At 38.6% G+C, this 15,006-nt stretch overlaps 1 protein-coding gene across 1 annotated transcript in view; it reads left to right on the top strand.

Moving 5' to 3' along the window:
• The window catches only part of DGKK (diacylglycerol kinase kappa), a 109,305-nt gene that overhangs the window by 42,262 nt on the left and 52,037 nt on the right, over positions 1 to 15,006 (top strand). Inside the window, exons 2-4 of the mRNA XM_050776836.1 lie at positions 4,511 to 4,621; positions 6,338 to 6,418; positions 8,353 to 8,457. Coding sequence (XP_050632793.1) covers positions 4,511 to 4,621; positions 6,338 to 6,418; positions 8,353 to 8,457 — 297 coding nt within the window. The remainder of the gene's footprint in view (positions 1 to 4,510; positions 4,622 to 6,337; positions 6,419 to 8,352; positions 8,458 to 15,006) is intronic.

The following is a 15,006-nucleotide window of genomic DNA, read 5'->3' as shown; positions in this document are numbered from 1 at the left end:
GCTGCCTATTGGTTTTGGGATTTTAACAAAATAAACAATGGTTTATTTAGAAACAGTAATTGGGTGAGTAGGGAAGTTTCCCTGAAGGAGGACAGAATTCAGAAGGGAAAGGACTACAGGCCCTTTATCTTTTCCAAGATCCAGGTTTGAGCATTTGTAGAAGTTCAGAGCTGATGACGAAGAGCCTCTGTTTAGAACTTAAGGAGCTCTTCTTGTGCACCCTGAGAAGGGAGGCATTGAAGGGAGAGCCCTTGCCTATCCCCTAAGAAGATTTGCATTCTAACTTAATTAACAAAAACTAGGTTTTAACTTCATTTTATCTTATTCAAAGCAATACAACTTCGTTTGGTTCCTTCCAACAATGCCCTCTTGGGTCTTTTAACTTGGTGAAGAGGTTTATCTCACTAAACAATTTTAGAACCACAGAGCTTACCTACTCCCTAGCCTTGACATTCTGTTCTTGTCATGGTTGACTGTGTCCTCCTGTTTCCAGTTTCCAGATGGTGATTTGGCTTTTGACAGAAACAAAGTAACTTGATAGGCAAAAGAAGGACAGTTTCCACAAGCTACCAACCGTGTTCTGGTGCCAAAGGATTATAAACTTTGTGTTGACAAGCCATAGTATCTATGAGAGTAATTCCAGACTTAATCTAAAATGTGTTCATAATAATAATAATAATAATTTATTATTGGAAAGTAGCTCCACAATCTCATCATCCACTTCAGAAATAAATCTTCCTCATCTCCACTGGTAGACACACATTGAAACTCTCCCCTTCTCATATCCTCAGACCTTAGGTATCAGGTATAAAAGAGATTACTTCATTTGTGCCATCTCTTTTTCCCTTAAAGAACTCAAACAACCACTCCCGGAAACAGCCAGGGTGTAGACAGAGCTTTTGTTGTATTTTTCAATGAATATTCTACATACTTATGCCCCTGCCATATCACATGGGTATATGTTTATGTTCCTTTAATAATTTTAACATTTTAGTCCCTTTAATTATTTTTTTATTACTATAGCTTTATACTAGGTTTTAAAACCTAAATAGGAGGTAGTTCCCTCTTAATTACTCTTCTTTTTCAGAATTCCCAGTCTGTTTTTGCTTGCTTATTAAAAAAAAATTAATAGACCATTTTTAGCAGTTTTAGGTATATAGAAAAATTGAGTGGAAAGTAAAGAATGTACCCATATACCCACCGCCTCCCAGTTTCCCCTATTACCTGCTTGGGGCTACTAAACTGAACAAGGTCCTGAGACTATTATTATTATTATTATTATTATTATTAACATCTTACATTAGTGCAGTGCATTTGTTACACTTGGTGAGCCAATATTGATGTTTTATTCTTAACTAAAATCCATTGTTTACATCAGGGTTCATTCTGGGTGTTGTGCATTCTGTGGGTTTTGACAAATGTATAATGACATGTAGCCACCATGACAGTATCATACAGAGTAGTATCACTGCCCTAAAAGTCTCCTGTGCTCCACCTATTCATCTCTTCCCAACTGCCCTTGAGCTTCTGGCAACCACTGAGTTTTTTTCACTGTCCCTATAGTCTTGCCTTTTCCAGAATGTCGTGTAGTTGGATTGATACAGTATGTAGCCTTTTTGGATTGACTTCTTTTACTTGGCAATATACATTTAAAGTTCCTCCATGTCTTTCTGTGGCTTTACAGCACATTTATTTTTATTACTGGATAACATTCCATTGTTTGGATGTACCATAGTCTGTTTACCCATTCACCTATTGAAGGACATCTTGGTTGCTTCCAAGTTTTGGCAATTGTGGATAAAACTGCTATAAACATTCATGTGCAGGTTTTTGTGTGGACATAATTTTTTAATGCATTTGGGTACATAGCAAAGATTTCAATTGCTAGATCACGTGGTAAAAGTATGTTTGATTTTGTAAGAAACCGCCAAACTGTCTTCCAAACTAGTTGTACCATTTTGCATTCCTACTAGCAATGAAGGAGAGTTCCTGTTGCTCCATATTCTTGCCAGCATTTGGTATCATCACTGTATTGGGGTTTAGCTATTCTAATCCACGTGTAGTGGTATTTAATTGTTGCTTTATGATGTATTAATAATTTTTAAAAGTTATTTTTCTAGTTGTTACTCTGGGGCTTATACATCTTATCAGAATCTATTTCAGATTTGTATTAATTTAGTTATGGAGAGATATAGAAAACTTATTCCTATATAGCTCTATTGTCTATAAGGGTCCCCTGAGTGGTAGAGCTTAATTGGGGTCCCCTGAGTTGAGGGTGGCTACTGGTTTGTTGGGAGTAGGCTCTGAATAACCAAGCAGGATGACTTGCTGAGGAAGGGGATGTGATCTACAGGCAGATAAAATAGGAACTTGAACAAAGATAGCATTTCTCCTTCTTGCTCATAGTATTATCATTAAAGAGCTTATCAAATGCATAAGCTAAAATCTGAGTCCTCTTGGGCTATCATATTCACAAGTTATAAATTGAGAGATTTTAGTTTACTAGCCCACGACTTGCAATGCCTGAAAAATGGTTCTTTAAGGGTAAGTGCTTCTCAGAACAGGCCAAGAGAATGTAGTAGTGTAAATATCTGACAGTCAGAACTGCAAAACTTTAAACTGCAAGTGGAGGGAAGGAGAAAGTAGCCAACCAAAAACTGTAAAATGAGCTTGTACGGGGACATTATATACGACAAAATAAGAAGAGTAAAGGAAGCATTTAATAATTTTAACAGAGCAGAACAAGTTGGGAAAAGGGCAGAGATAATGGGTGTAGATTCAGTTGTACAGAATTGGAGTCGTTAAATTTTGGAATTTAAGTCTTTAGCAGAGAGAAGTAAATAGGACTGCCTAGGTAATACGAAGACTTAGTGTGGAGAAGTATATGGATAGAGGTGAGAGGGTTAGGATACAAAAAACCAAATGCCATTATTGAGAATTGTACTTTAGGCCACCTGGCCAGAGAGAGGAAAGGAACAATATATTCTTAATGCTTACAGCAGTTGTTTTCTCTTGGATGACTCAATTTCAACAATTTAAATATAATTTCTTACTCTCTCTCTCTGCAACCTCCCTCCTTCCCACAAGATCGTATTGTTCTCTTTGTTCTGACTCCTCAGCACCATTCTTTTGCATCCCAAGGGTGTTACGATAACCTTGAAACTCCCATAAGCTATGAAGAGGGTTCAGGTAAATCATGACTGCTTATGAACTGACTTTTCAGTTGAGATACAGAGGCTCTATCCACTAGTACTATCCAATTGTTTAGAAAATTGAAGAGTGTATAAATGTGTGTGTATGAGTACGTGTGTGTGTGTATGTGTGTATGTGTATGTGTGTGTGTATTTGGGAGAACAGGAATGACAAATAATTATTTGGATCAGGATCCTAAACTCAAATTCCTGCTGGAGTCAGGCACCTCATCTGAAGGGGGCAGCTGGTACTCAGTTTCTGCAGATTGTTGCCATGTGAGAATATAAATTCAATGTTACCAGATGTTCTATTTTTTTTTTTTTTTTAAGGAACAGGAAACCTGAATTTTTATATGAAATCTTCTACCTTTTAAATATTACCAACTAATTTAAAACTTTGAAAAACACTAGGTAGGCCAAACAAAACACTTCTCCAGCCACCCAATGGTGAATGCTACTTTAGATGATAGATAGAATTCATGGTAGGGCCTTGATCTGGTGATTTTAAACTCAATCTGGCCCTTCGTCCATTAAGTATGAGTTTGATTCCAGCTTGGCGGGGTTGAGTACTTCTCCCAAATGGCAGTCTTGCATGTTGGTTTGTATCCTGTAACTTAAGTGAGAACTTCCTCAATGATGAAAATAGTAAGTAGACTCTATGCTTGGTTAGGATCAGTCTGTTCAGCAGGTAACTGAAAAATCAGTAGTTAGACTATGGGATGTAACGAAAGTAATCAGAAGGTAGTTTTCTTGTGGTTCCTTTTTATGTGCTTGCTCCTTCATGAGATCATGAGTCTGCTGAAGACAAACCATGGTAAAGACTTTGGATTTGGCTCTAAAAGTGTTGAGAAGCTATTGGAGGCTTGCGAACAAGGAAGGAACACGATCCAACTTAATATTCTAAAAGGAACACTCTTAAAGAGCTGACAGGCGAGCCCTGTCTAGAGCTACAATCAGGAGACTTCCAGAAAATCTGCCTTTACAGCCTTTTCCTCTACCACGCGTTCTTTCCTAGGAATGGTGTTCTTGTGTGTTCATGTTCCTGCCCTCTACTGCAAATAGAGATATTCTTCATGGTTTTTGGGCCATGTAGCCTGATAAACGTGAAGCCTATATCATCCTGAATGAGTAATCCAAGGGTAACCAATGTCTCCTCTGATTGAACAAGCTTCACTGTGTTCTCACCTGGCCTTCAGGCCATTTCTCAGATATGTGACAAGATAGAGCCTTCTAGATGTCTGCTCTTTCCATCTGAGAAAACAAGTGATATGACCTTATGAATTGATCTAATTGCTCAACACCATGCTTCTATCTTTCAGAAAATATTGAAGGAAGGACCTATGCTGAAGAACTGTAACTCCTTCAAGAGATGGAAGCTTAGATATTTTCTGGTTCAAGGACAGAAGCTCTACTTTGCACACCATCCCGCGGTAATGTATAGCATATTGTCAACTAGATTAATGGGTGGGTGCCAGGAAACGTTTGTGCGGGAAGATGGACTAATAAGTAAAGATATGTCAGCAAACATTAGGGTGGAAGTTGAAGCCCTCTACGCTTTTTTTAACTTGCCCTTTTGAGTCAAATGGGGATACTTTTCTCTCCTTTCTCTTTTCTGTATCCCTTTCCTTTCGTATTTTTCCCAGCTAGCTTCTGCACCCAGAACCAACTATAATTTTGGGGATCCAGTGCAAAATGAAAATGTAGTGCCCTTTACTCAAAAAGCAGGGGGAAGTTGTATTAAAGCTACTAACATATAACGCTTTATGTTTATACTACAATATTAATATAAAGCAAAGACTTGTCATGGTGTTTTTACTTGCTAATGTAATTCTAAGTAAAGAAAAATAAAATTTTAAACAATTAGCATGAATTTCACTATTCATCTGAACACTATACAACACCAGTTTTAAATGCAAATGTAAGAGCATTTAATTCATATAAAGAATCACTAAAATTATACAATTTGTGTTTAGTAGCTCATACAAGTGTATGTATTTTGTTCTCAGCAGTATAAAAAACTGCACAAAACTAGCTCAACTGTTCATATTTTATTTCTCGATACTTGCACATTCCACCAACACTTTTCTAACTGAAAGTACTATGGATTACCTTATCTTTCCATTTCCTTCCATGTCATCATTTTTAGCAGAAATGGTTGGCTAACCCAGGGGTGTAACGAGCAAAGAAGAATACAATAGGGCTTCTTGGTTTTTCATATTTCTTAGAAACCATTGTCTTTTTTCTACGTCTGAAGCAAGTTCTGGTTCCAACAGAAAGTATGACCTCTCAGGGCTGTCAGCTCCCCTACTGCTTACTCAGTCATAGATGTAACACACTTATCTTGTACTTGCTTTGAGTCTTGCTAAACTCCCACTCTTCATGGGTCCACTAGAATTCTATGTTCATGGGCATCACAAATGCAAATGGAGTGACAAGACATGGGGTGGAAATGTATATTGCGCCTATCTACTCTGCTCATATGCATGATCTGTTGTCCCATTGGACTTCACTTACGAAACACATGCACAAAGACAAAATTATGAAGTAATTTTAAGATGACAACAGCAAAGCATTAAACTAAGTGTGGGGCCCTTCTGAACACGGGGCCCTGTGTGACTGCACAGTTTGTATACCGGTGAAACCGGCCTTGCTTGTATCCATGATACTGATTTCCTGCTGCTGGCTAGATGGTATCTACTATGGCCAATTAATAAGGAGACACAGACCTCAAACTGGATGGGACTAGCAACACTGCAAAGGCTGCCACCCAATAAAATAGGAGTTAATCACAATCTGTTTCTCTAGGACTCTAGTTAAACCACATCCCATTATCTTTTCCAGCATAAGCCTTTATGTTTAAATAATTCTGAACTGACCAACTCAAGCCTTCCTATAATTCCACATAAATATCTGTAAAAAGTTTATTTTGATTTCATTTTTTTTGTTGCATGATATATTAACAAAAATCATGTTGCTAAATAAATGTTAGCCCTCAAGCCAAAGAAATGATTGGATCATGACTGCCACAAATGCCTGTCAGCAAGTCTGTGTGTGCGTGTGTGTGTGTGTGTGTGTATACCTTTTAATGTCTCTTTGCATCATTAACCAGACGGTTCCTTGTCCCTCTCTCTCTTATATCCTTCCAGTTTGCACACTTTGAAACGATTGATCTGTCTCAAGCCGCTGTGGCAGAAACCAGCTGTAGAAACCTTTGCCACAGTTTTTGTGTAAGTAAGATTGGGAATGACTGAATGGGCAGGGGTAGGGGCTAGCTGGGAAGATAGCTTTCCATAACCACTTCTTACTTCTTTGAACTTCAGGTTTCCAAAATTTCCTTTGATCCCAAAGTGTTATCATTCATGCAAACATTTTCTAGCAGCCCATTGATAGGGAAGAAAAAAGTGATGGTCTTTTTCCTTATTACCAGTATAAAGCTAAGCTGATTTCAAGGGGAAGGGAGTATGTGACTTATAAAAATCAGTCCTTCCAGTGAAGGTGATTTAGAAGCGTATCACTGGGAGTCTTTCAAGACACTGCTAATATGTTATAGAAAATGGCAGGATAATTGAGTTACATGACATCCTCTCCTCTGATGAAGTAGATAAGAGCCCTAATTCAAAGTGAAATCTACCCCATGTTGAGATTACTGATGAAAGTGCCTCAGAGAAAGCAGAGGATTTTCTAGGGAAGCATCTAGGGCTTGGTGTGACTGAAATGTCACATGGCTTTGGTCATTCAAGTGAATCCAGACCAGAAAACTCACTGAAAAATAGAAAGCTTGGTGGTCCAGGAATTCTACCCACCTCCTTCCAGAACTGTCCTCTCCCAGCCTCAATGGTGGAATATGGAGACTGGAGTTCCTGTTTAGGCAGGTAGGGGATAGTACCGAACAGACTAAAGAGCTGCAGACCCAATATCCTGCTTCCATGGTTGGTTCATGTTCCATCCTCCCTTGAAAGGAGAGTGACTGGGTCTAAGAAGAAGACTTTGCTTTTGTTACTCTCTCATTACATCACCTTGACACAGGGTAAAGCTGAGGGCTGTGTTGACCAATCCCAAAAAGCTGAGCCTTTGGGTGATGAGCCTATAGGCTAATGTTTTTGGTCTCCATTTTACAAAGAAATAAATCATAAGGGCTAGGCTGCCCCTTAACCTAATTAAAGCACAGAAGCAGTGAACATCAGCCCCACTCAAGAATGGGTTTGGACCAAAGGAGTGGCTGTTATCACAATCCCGACTAGCTCTTATTTCCATCTACCACGTAATTTCACTGTGCTACATGCAAAAGAAGAAACAAATTCCTTGTTGGTGTGGTGAGCTCTAGCTTCAAGACTTGGGGAGCTTATAGTAAAGGCAGTAGGGCAATGGAAGCAGTGACTGATGCTGTAGCTATCCATGATCCCTCCTTCCCTCTGGGAAAAGATCAAGTCCTGCTCATGGTCTATGTCTGCTAGACTCTCAGTGTGGCATTCTTATTATTCCTGCCTGGGTTCTTGTGCCAAGCAGGATTAAGAAAGACAACCGTAAAATTCTCTTCAGGTTGTCCCTAACCATAAGAAAGAAAGAAACTGGATTTTTAGACATCTCACTCTCCCACTAAACAGAAACAGGGACACCCTAATGAACCACATACAATTTTACCACTTCAAGTAGACAGAGTAGCAGTAAGCAAGTAGGGTTTTCAGGCAAACTAACTTGAGTAATAGATGGTATGTGGTTTAGTATTTAAAAGAATGAATTCTGAAGCCAAAGAATCTGAATTTCAATTCTGGTTTAGTTTTTTACCTGCTGGGTGACCCTGGGCAAATCATTTAACTCTTTTTGTCTTGGTTTTCTGGGCTATGAAATGGGAAAAATAACAATGCCCATCTCACAGGGTTGTAATGAAGATTGAATGAAATCATATGCATAAAGTGCTTTAGAGTAGTTCCTGGCACATAGTGAGTGGCATTAAAATGTTAATTATTGCTATTAGCATTATTATTATTTTGGATGGGTATCTAAGGAGCTACCAGTGGCTCTGGGAACGTCTGTTTTATATTCAAGAAGTGCCTTATGTTGTGCTTGGTACAACTGTGTAGTTTCTTAGAGAGTTCACAGACTCTGTTTGAAGGCAAAGTTATGGAGTGAGAACCAGCTAATAATGTGACTTTTTGTTTAGGTTATCACACCACAACGAAAAATCACTCTGGCTGCACCCAACCGGAAAGACATGGAAGAATGGATTAACATCATAAAAACCGTCCAACAGGGAGAAATTTATAAGGTAAGGAAACTAGTAGAGAAGCCACACAATTCTTAATAGGTAAATAATTAATTGCATTAGTTAAGCCACCTTTACAGCAGGGAAATAATGAGATGGAAGCCGAGACCACCTGGTTAGGAATTAAAGACAGAAAACCTCTTTAGAATTATTCATAAATAGGAGTAATTCACTTGGACTCAGACCTTTGTAAGTATGTGGTGCAGATACTTTTATACATATCCACTTAATATGTAGATGTAAATGTATGCCCAATGGATGAGTCACTCAAGATGTGTGTGAGCAGCTAATGTAGATGCCCTTAGGTTAGGAAAACAGGAATCAGCAGTCTTAACTTGGGTCTGCTGAATGACAATAGTAACAGCTAAGGCAACTGAGACTCAGAAAGAGGTAGGAACCAGTCCAAGGTGGAATCACTATTCAGTAGTGAAACTAGGATTCCAATGCAGGCTATGTGACTCCAAAGCCTATGTCCTTGACCACTATACTCTTTGCCTTTCTGTTTTCTGTCTACTACAAAAGTAATGCAAAGGGAAGAGCAAGAAGTATCCTCTCCAAAGCTTAGCAGGGTTCTTTTTAACCTGGCAGTACCAAATATCTGGCCACTGCTCCCGGCAGTAACTGGTTCAATCAAACTTCAGGAGATACACTCTGCCTGCCCTTCTATACATCTACCACAGTTAGAATTTATGTAAGTTCCAAGAGGAGAGAGATCTGTGTCAGTTATTTACTTAGAGCAGTCTCTGGCACATAGTAAAGGCACAATAAATATCTTTTGAATGAATAAATGAATCTGCAGGAAATCTTGGAACCAGGATTTGGACAGAGAATGATACATGGTTCATCTTGAAGCAAAATTCTGCTGTAAAAGTCTTAGAGATAAAGGGGAAGGTGAATCCAGATTTTAAAATAACCTAATGTCTTAAATAACTAGCAATGCGTAGATGATTGTTCTAGGCAATTTGAATGGAGCAGTATGTGAAGTGGTTTGGATAATGTGGTTTAGAAATAAAACTAATGCCATAGAGAAGAGCCATCCATCCCTACTCCCCAAGTACTTCTCAAGCTTTTGACCACTTAGTCTCATAACTATACATTCTGCTCCCTATAGCAATGATGGGGAACATGACAAGATGGCTGACTTGAGGCCTCTCCAATATCATTAAGGCCTCCCCCAGTCCCACATTATATATGCTTAAATTGAGAGATCCTTTGCTTAGCATTTGCTGGTGATCTTTATACGATTTAGCACTCAGAATTTTACCTCTTTGTTATTTTCTTCTTCCTTTCCTAATGGAGAAGCACATCCCCTTTTCGCCTCCTGCCCCGACCAATAAGGCCACTACAGTACAACATTAGAGGCAGTCATAAAAAGTTGTGAATTCCATGCTCCTTTCCTATCTTCATCCCTGTGGACCAATATCTTTCCTTCCTGTGACTTAACCTCTATTCAAACTGGAGGGTTTCTCATGAATCTTATAGCATTTTCAGTTTGGCATAAAAGGTCACATAGGATATTTTGAATTTTAATTATTGTTCTAGGAACGCAAAAACTGCTAGAGAAATTCTGATGACTACTAGAGAATTGGTGCACCATCCCTGAATTCATTGAATTAAACACCTAGGTATTGATTACCCACCACAAACTAGAAAGGAAAAAAAAATCCCTGTTTACTCTCTTGGAAGAGTTATATCAGGTTGTAATCACAACCTCTGTGGAGCTTCTCCAGGGACCTAAATCTATTAAGGAATACTTTTAGCTGATAGTGAAACGTCTCAGCACCAGCATCTTAGCAATTTGTCTTACTTGAGGCTTAAATAGTCAAATATGCTTTCTCCCATATGTGCCTTATCTCTAATGGTCCCTTCTATCTTCCGTCACCACCAATGCCTGACAAATAGGGCAAGGGAAGATTAATCATGGATTTAGTGGTCTATTAAAGTGGTGACAAAGTAATTGGATAATCTATTGGAAACTAGTCAGTACACATTAATAAGCCATCCCATACTAGTTACCCAATTCTGTTTCATAGAGAGTAGGAAAAAAAAAAGATGCAATACTTGCTCCCAGCCTCAATGAGCTTTGTAGGTAATACGGAGACACTATATACACAAAAGAAACAGTTAAAGGACAGTACCCAAGATAAATGACAGTTTTCAGAGATGTTACAAGGCAATGCATGATTGATTGCCAGATGAAGGAAACAGACAATAAAGTGGTATTGGAGTTCCGAGGAGGAAGAGATAAGTATGGGCTGGAGTCCTCTGGCTAGAGTTAACAGAGGAGAGATTTAAGACTGACCTTGAAAGATAGATTGTATTTTATTGGTGGCAGGGAATTAGGGGCAGTGGGAGGTCCTGGGCTATGGAACTGGTATAAGCAAAAGCTGAATAACAGGAAAACAGAACCATTTTGGAATACAGTGAAAGGGAGAATCCATTTCACCAGAAAAGTTTAGGAAATTGTGTCCAAGAAGTATGTCTTGAGAGGAAGATGGGGCCTGACTATGGAGATTTTTCAATGCCTGGATAAAGAGTGGGGAAGATTTGCAATGTATACAAAGTTAAGCTTAAGGATGGATTCAAAAGAGAAGAGAATTGATAAGAGGGATATTTTATAAATACAGGATGGATTAGACAAGGGAAAAACTGAAGGCCAGAAGTTCAGAGAAGAGGCTATGATTAATTATGGCGAGACAGTGTCAAGCCCCAAAATGAGGATAGAAAGGGAGGACAAGTGTGGATACTGAGTTAGGGGTGGGGGATAACCTAAATATAAGAAAGAGGCAAATGAAGTAGAAAAGTCACAGACAGATGAAAGGTGTGAGGCTGGGGGATTTAAAGAAAGAATAAAAGGAGAAAGTTAGAAATAAGGAGCTGCTTGGAAGACTAGATTAAAAAGTTTGCTCTTCCTAATGAATTGTCATGGAATCATTGACTGTGGAAACAGAAATAGACCTTAAAAGTTATCTGGACTCCAGATACTAGGTTCTAGAGCATCTGGAGATGTAAGTCATGTGGCCTTTATTTGAACTCTTCCAAAGGTAGGGAACTAAGTTTCTTACCAAAGAGTCCATCTAATGTTCCTAAAGCTCTAAATTTTGGAAATTTTTTTCTGAAACTTTGGCCTAGTTGAAGAAAGAACTTTCTAACATTCACTGTAAGCTGCAGGAATGGCATCAGCTGGCTCTTGAGGTGGAGAACTCCCTATCATTGGAAGTAATACAAACAAACAAACTGAACAACTGCTTGTCAGATGTTGTACAGAAAACTGATTTTTTCAAGTGGGCAAACTAGATGAACTTCAAAATTCCTTTCAACTTGAAAAGCTTATGATTCTGAGATTTCATTTAGCAGATGAGAAAACTGAGCCTCAGAAAGTTTCATTTGCCTTGCCTAAAATCTTAAGTTGATTCTGGCAAAATTAATATCTTAATTCTTTTAATTTTTAATCCAAGTTCTCAGGAGGATATCGTAAATTCTGCCTAATTATCTTCTTTCTGTCCTTTAATTTCCACCCTTTGTGATTATGGGGCAGGAATACTAAGGTAGACAACTGAATTGTATAGATCAGCAAGTAAATTCAAAGTGGCAAAATGACTAGCTCATGCATAGTGTGTCCATGGCTAGTGGTTTGCTCAAGCTGAGCCCAGTTTGCCCTTGTCCCAACATAAGTATTAATAGCTCCCCTTTCACTGTGGAAAGTGGCCCAATGTGGGCAACATGGTCACCCTACCAATGGCCAACCTGGGAGGCCCTAACACTATTCTATAATTCCCCAAACTTTGATAGAACTGAGCAGTTGAGTTCACATTAAAGCACAAACCACTGACTTCGTTTTATCTAAACTCAACCTTTTATCATATAAGCCATCCCCAAAAAGGCTCCTTTATGGAATTATATCTGTAGCCAACTGTGCCTTGTGGGATATTTCACCTGATACTTTTACGTACTTTGCAAACACTTAATATTACTAAATCTTCACATTTGGAAAGTGCTTTAGAGTCAATACGGTTTCATTTAACTAATAGACAAATAATTAATATACATAGCTGACTTCTGGATTATACTGAAAGGAATTCAGGAGGTGGGGAAAGTACCCTTAGCTGCCCTACATCAGTGATGTCTTAGTTCAGGCTGCTATAATAAAAATACCATAGACTAGGTGGCTTAAACAACAAACATTTATTTCTCACACTTCTGGAGGCTGTAGAGTCCAAGATCAAGGTGCTGGCAGGTTCAGTGTCTGGTGAGGGGCTGCTTCTTGGTTCATAGATGGGAGTCTTCTCGTTGTATCCTCATATGGCAGAAAAAGGAGCAAGAAAACTCTCTGGGGTCCCTTTTATAAGAGCGCTAATCTCATTCATGAGGGATCCATCACCTCCTATAATGTGTGGGGAGCATGCATTCAGTGCATTGCAATCTGCCCCTGCACACCTCCAAATTAATGGCCTTCTCACATGTAAAATACACTCATTTCACCTATAAATTCCAAAAGTCTTAACTCATTCCAACATGAATTCTAAAGTCTAAAGTATCATCTAAATATCATTTACATCAGGTATGGGTGAGACAGCCTTGGACAAAATTTCTTTCCAGCTATGAACCTGTGATGTCAAACAAGTTATGTCCTTCCAAAATAGAAATGGTGAACTAGGCATGGGATAGACATTCTCATTCTAAAAGGGAGAAATAGGAAACAAGGAAGGAATGACAGGTCCCAGGCAAGTCCAAAACCTGGCAAGGCAAGCTCCATGAGATCTTAAAGTTGGAGAATAAAGATGGTCTCCAACTTACGATAGTTGGACTCACAACTTTTTGACTTTACAATGGTGCAAAAGCAATACCCATTTAGTAGAAATAGTACTTCAAAATTTTGAATTTTGATCTTTTCCTGAGGTAGTGATAGACAGTACCATGCTGGGCAGCAGCCACAAGCCACAGTTCCCAGTGAGCCACTCAATCTTGAGGGTAAACAACCCATATCCTACAGTATACTGTGTTGCCAAAGTTTTGGGGGATATTGTACTTTGCGTTTTTGCATCCCATCATGTCTACAAAACATCCATTTTTGACTTAACAATATTTCAAACTTACTGGGTTCATCAGGATGTAACCCCATAGTAAACTGGGAGCATCTGTAATCCTCTAGCTCGATGCTCTGCCTTCCAGACCTATTCGGGTGGCAACATCACCCCCACAGATCAGCAGGGCAGTGCCAATGCTGTGGCTCTCTACAGTGACCCTATTCATGGCATGATTCTCTGTTGGAACAGGTGCAAGCCCGCAGGGCTCTGCTGGACTGTTCCATCCCCACAGCTCTGCTGGGCATTGGTTCCACTCTTTGAAATTGAGGTGGAGACAGCCTTGCCACCTAGAACTGTGCACTTTGGGCCTGTGGTGGGAGTGGCAGCCCTACTGATCTCTGAATCACCTTTGGGATCATTCTTTACTTGTCTTGAAGAAGTTCGCATCCGAATAGTTCTACGGTCCAGTCCTGTAGGGTCTTCCTTTGCTTCGTCCCATTTTCTCAATTTCCTTTAGTCTCAGCTGACAGTGGTTCTGCTACTATAATCCCATCTCTATTCCTGGCTTTTGTAGAGATGGTTAATTAAGTCTGTGATTGACATCCACACTAATCTCCTTATCAAATAGTGGGTCTTTCACACCTTTTCAAAGATATTTTCTCATTTTTTGTAACGTGGACAGACTGAGAATTTTCCAAAATCTCTAAATTCTATGGGTTTTTTGCTTAACAATTCCATCCTCAATTCATTTATCTCCTCTCACATTTTTTATTTTAATAACATTTTATTAACCAAATATATGCACAATATTATAATTTTAACTATAATCAAAATAAAACTGATTAATGAGCTATTTATTTATGTTTCATTTTTAAACATTGTTAATATTAATTTTGATTGACAAATCATAATTACAGATTTATGGAGTAAAATGTGATGTTTTCATATATGTATACAAAGTGGCATGATTAAATCAAGCTAATTAACATATCCATCACCCCGATTACCTATCATTTTTTATGGTGAGATATTTGAAATTTACTCTCTTAATTATTTAAATATACTCTATATAATTCATTGTTATTGACCATAGTTACCCTGCTGCACAATAGATCGCAAAATTCATTCCTTCTGTCTATCTGAAACTTTGTATCCTTTGATCAACATCTCCGCATTCCCTCTTCCTCTCCCTCAACCACCGTTCTATTCTCTACTTCTATGAGTTCAACTTTATCAGATTCCATATATAAATGAGATCACGCAGTATTTGTTTTTCTGTGCTAGCTTATTTCACTTAGTGTAATGCCCTCCAGATTCACCCATGTTGTCACCAATGATAGAATTCCCCTCTTCTTTAATGCTGAATAGCATTCCATTGTGTATATATACCACATTTTATTTATTCATTCATTTGTTGATGGACACTTAAGCTGTTTCCATATCTTGACTATTGTGAATAATGCTGCAATGAACTTGGGAGTGCAAATATCCCTTTGACATATTGATTTCAGTTTCTTTCCACATA

The sequence above is a fragment of the Macaca thibetana genome, chromosome X (assembly GCF_024542745.1).
Source record: "Macaca thibetana thibetana isolate TM-01 chromosome X, ASM2454274v1, whole genome shotgun sequence".
In the NCBI taxonomy this organism is placed as follows: Eukaryota; Metazoa; Chordata; class Mammalia; order Primates; family Cercopithecidae; genus Macaca; species Macaca thibetana.
This window is presented reverse-complemented; position numbering and strand designations above follow the sequence as displayed.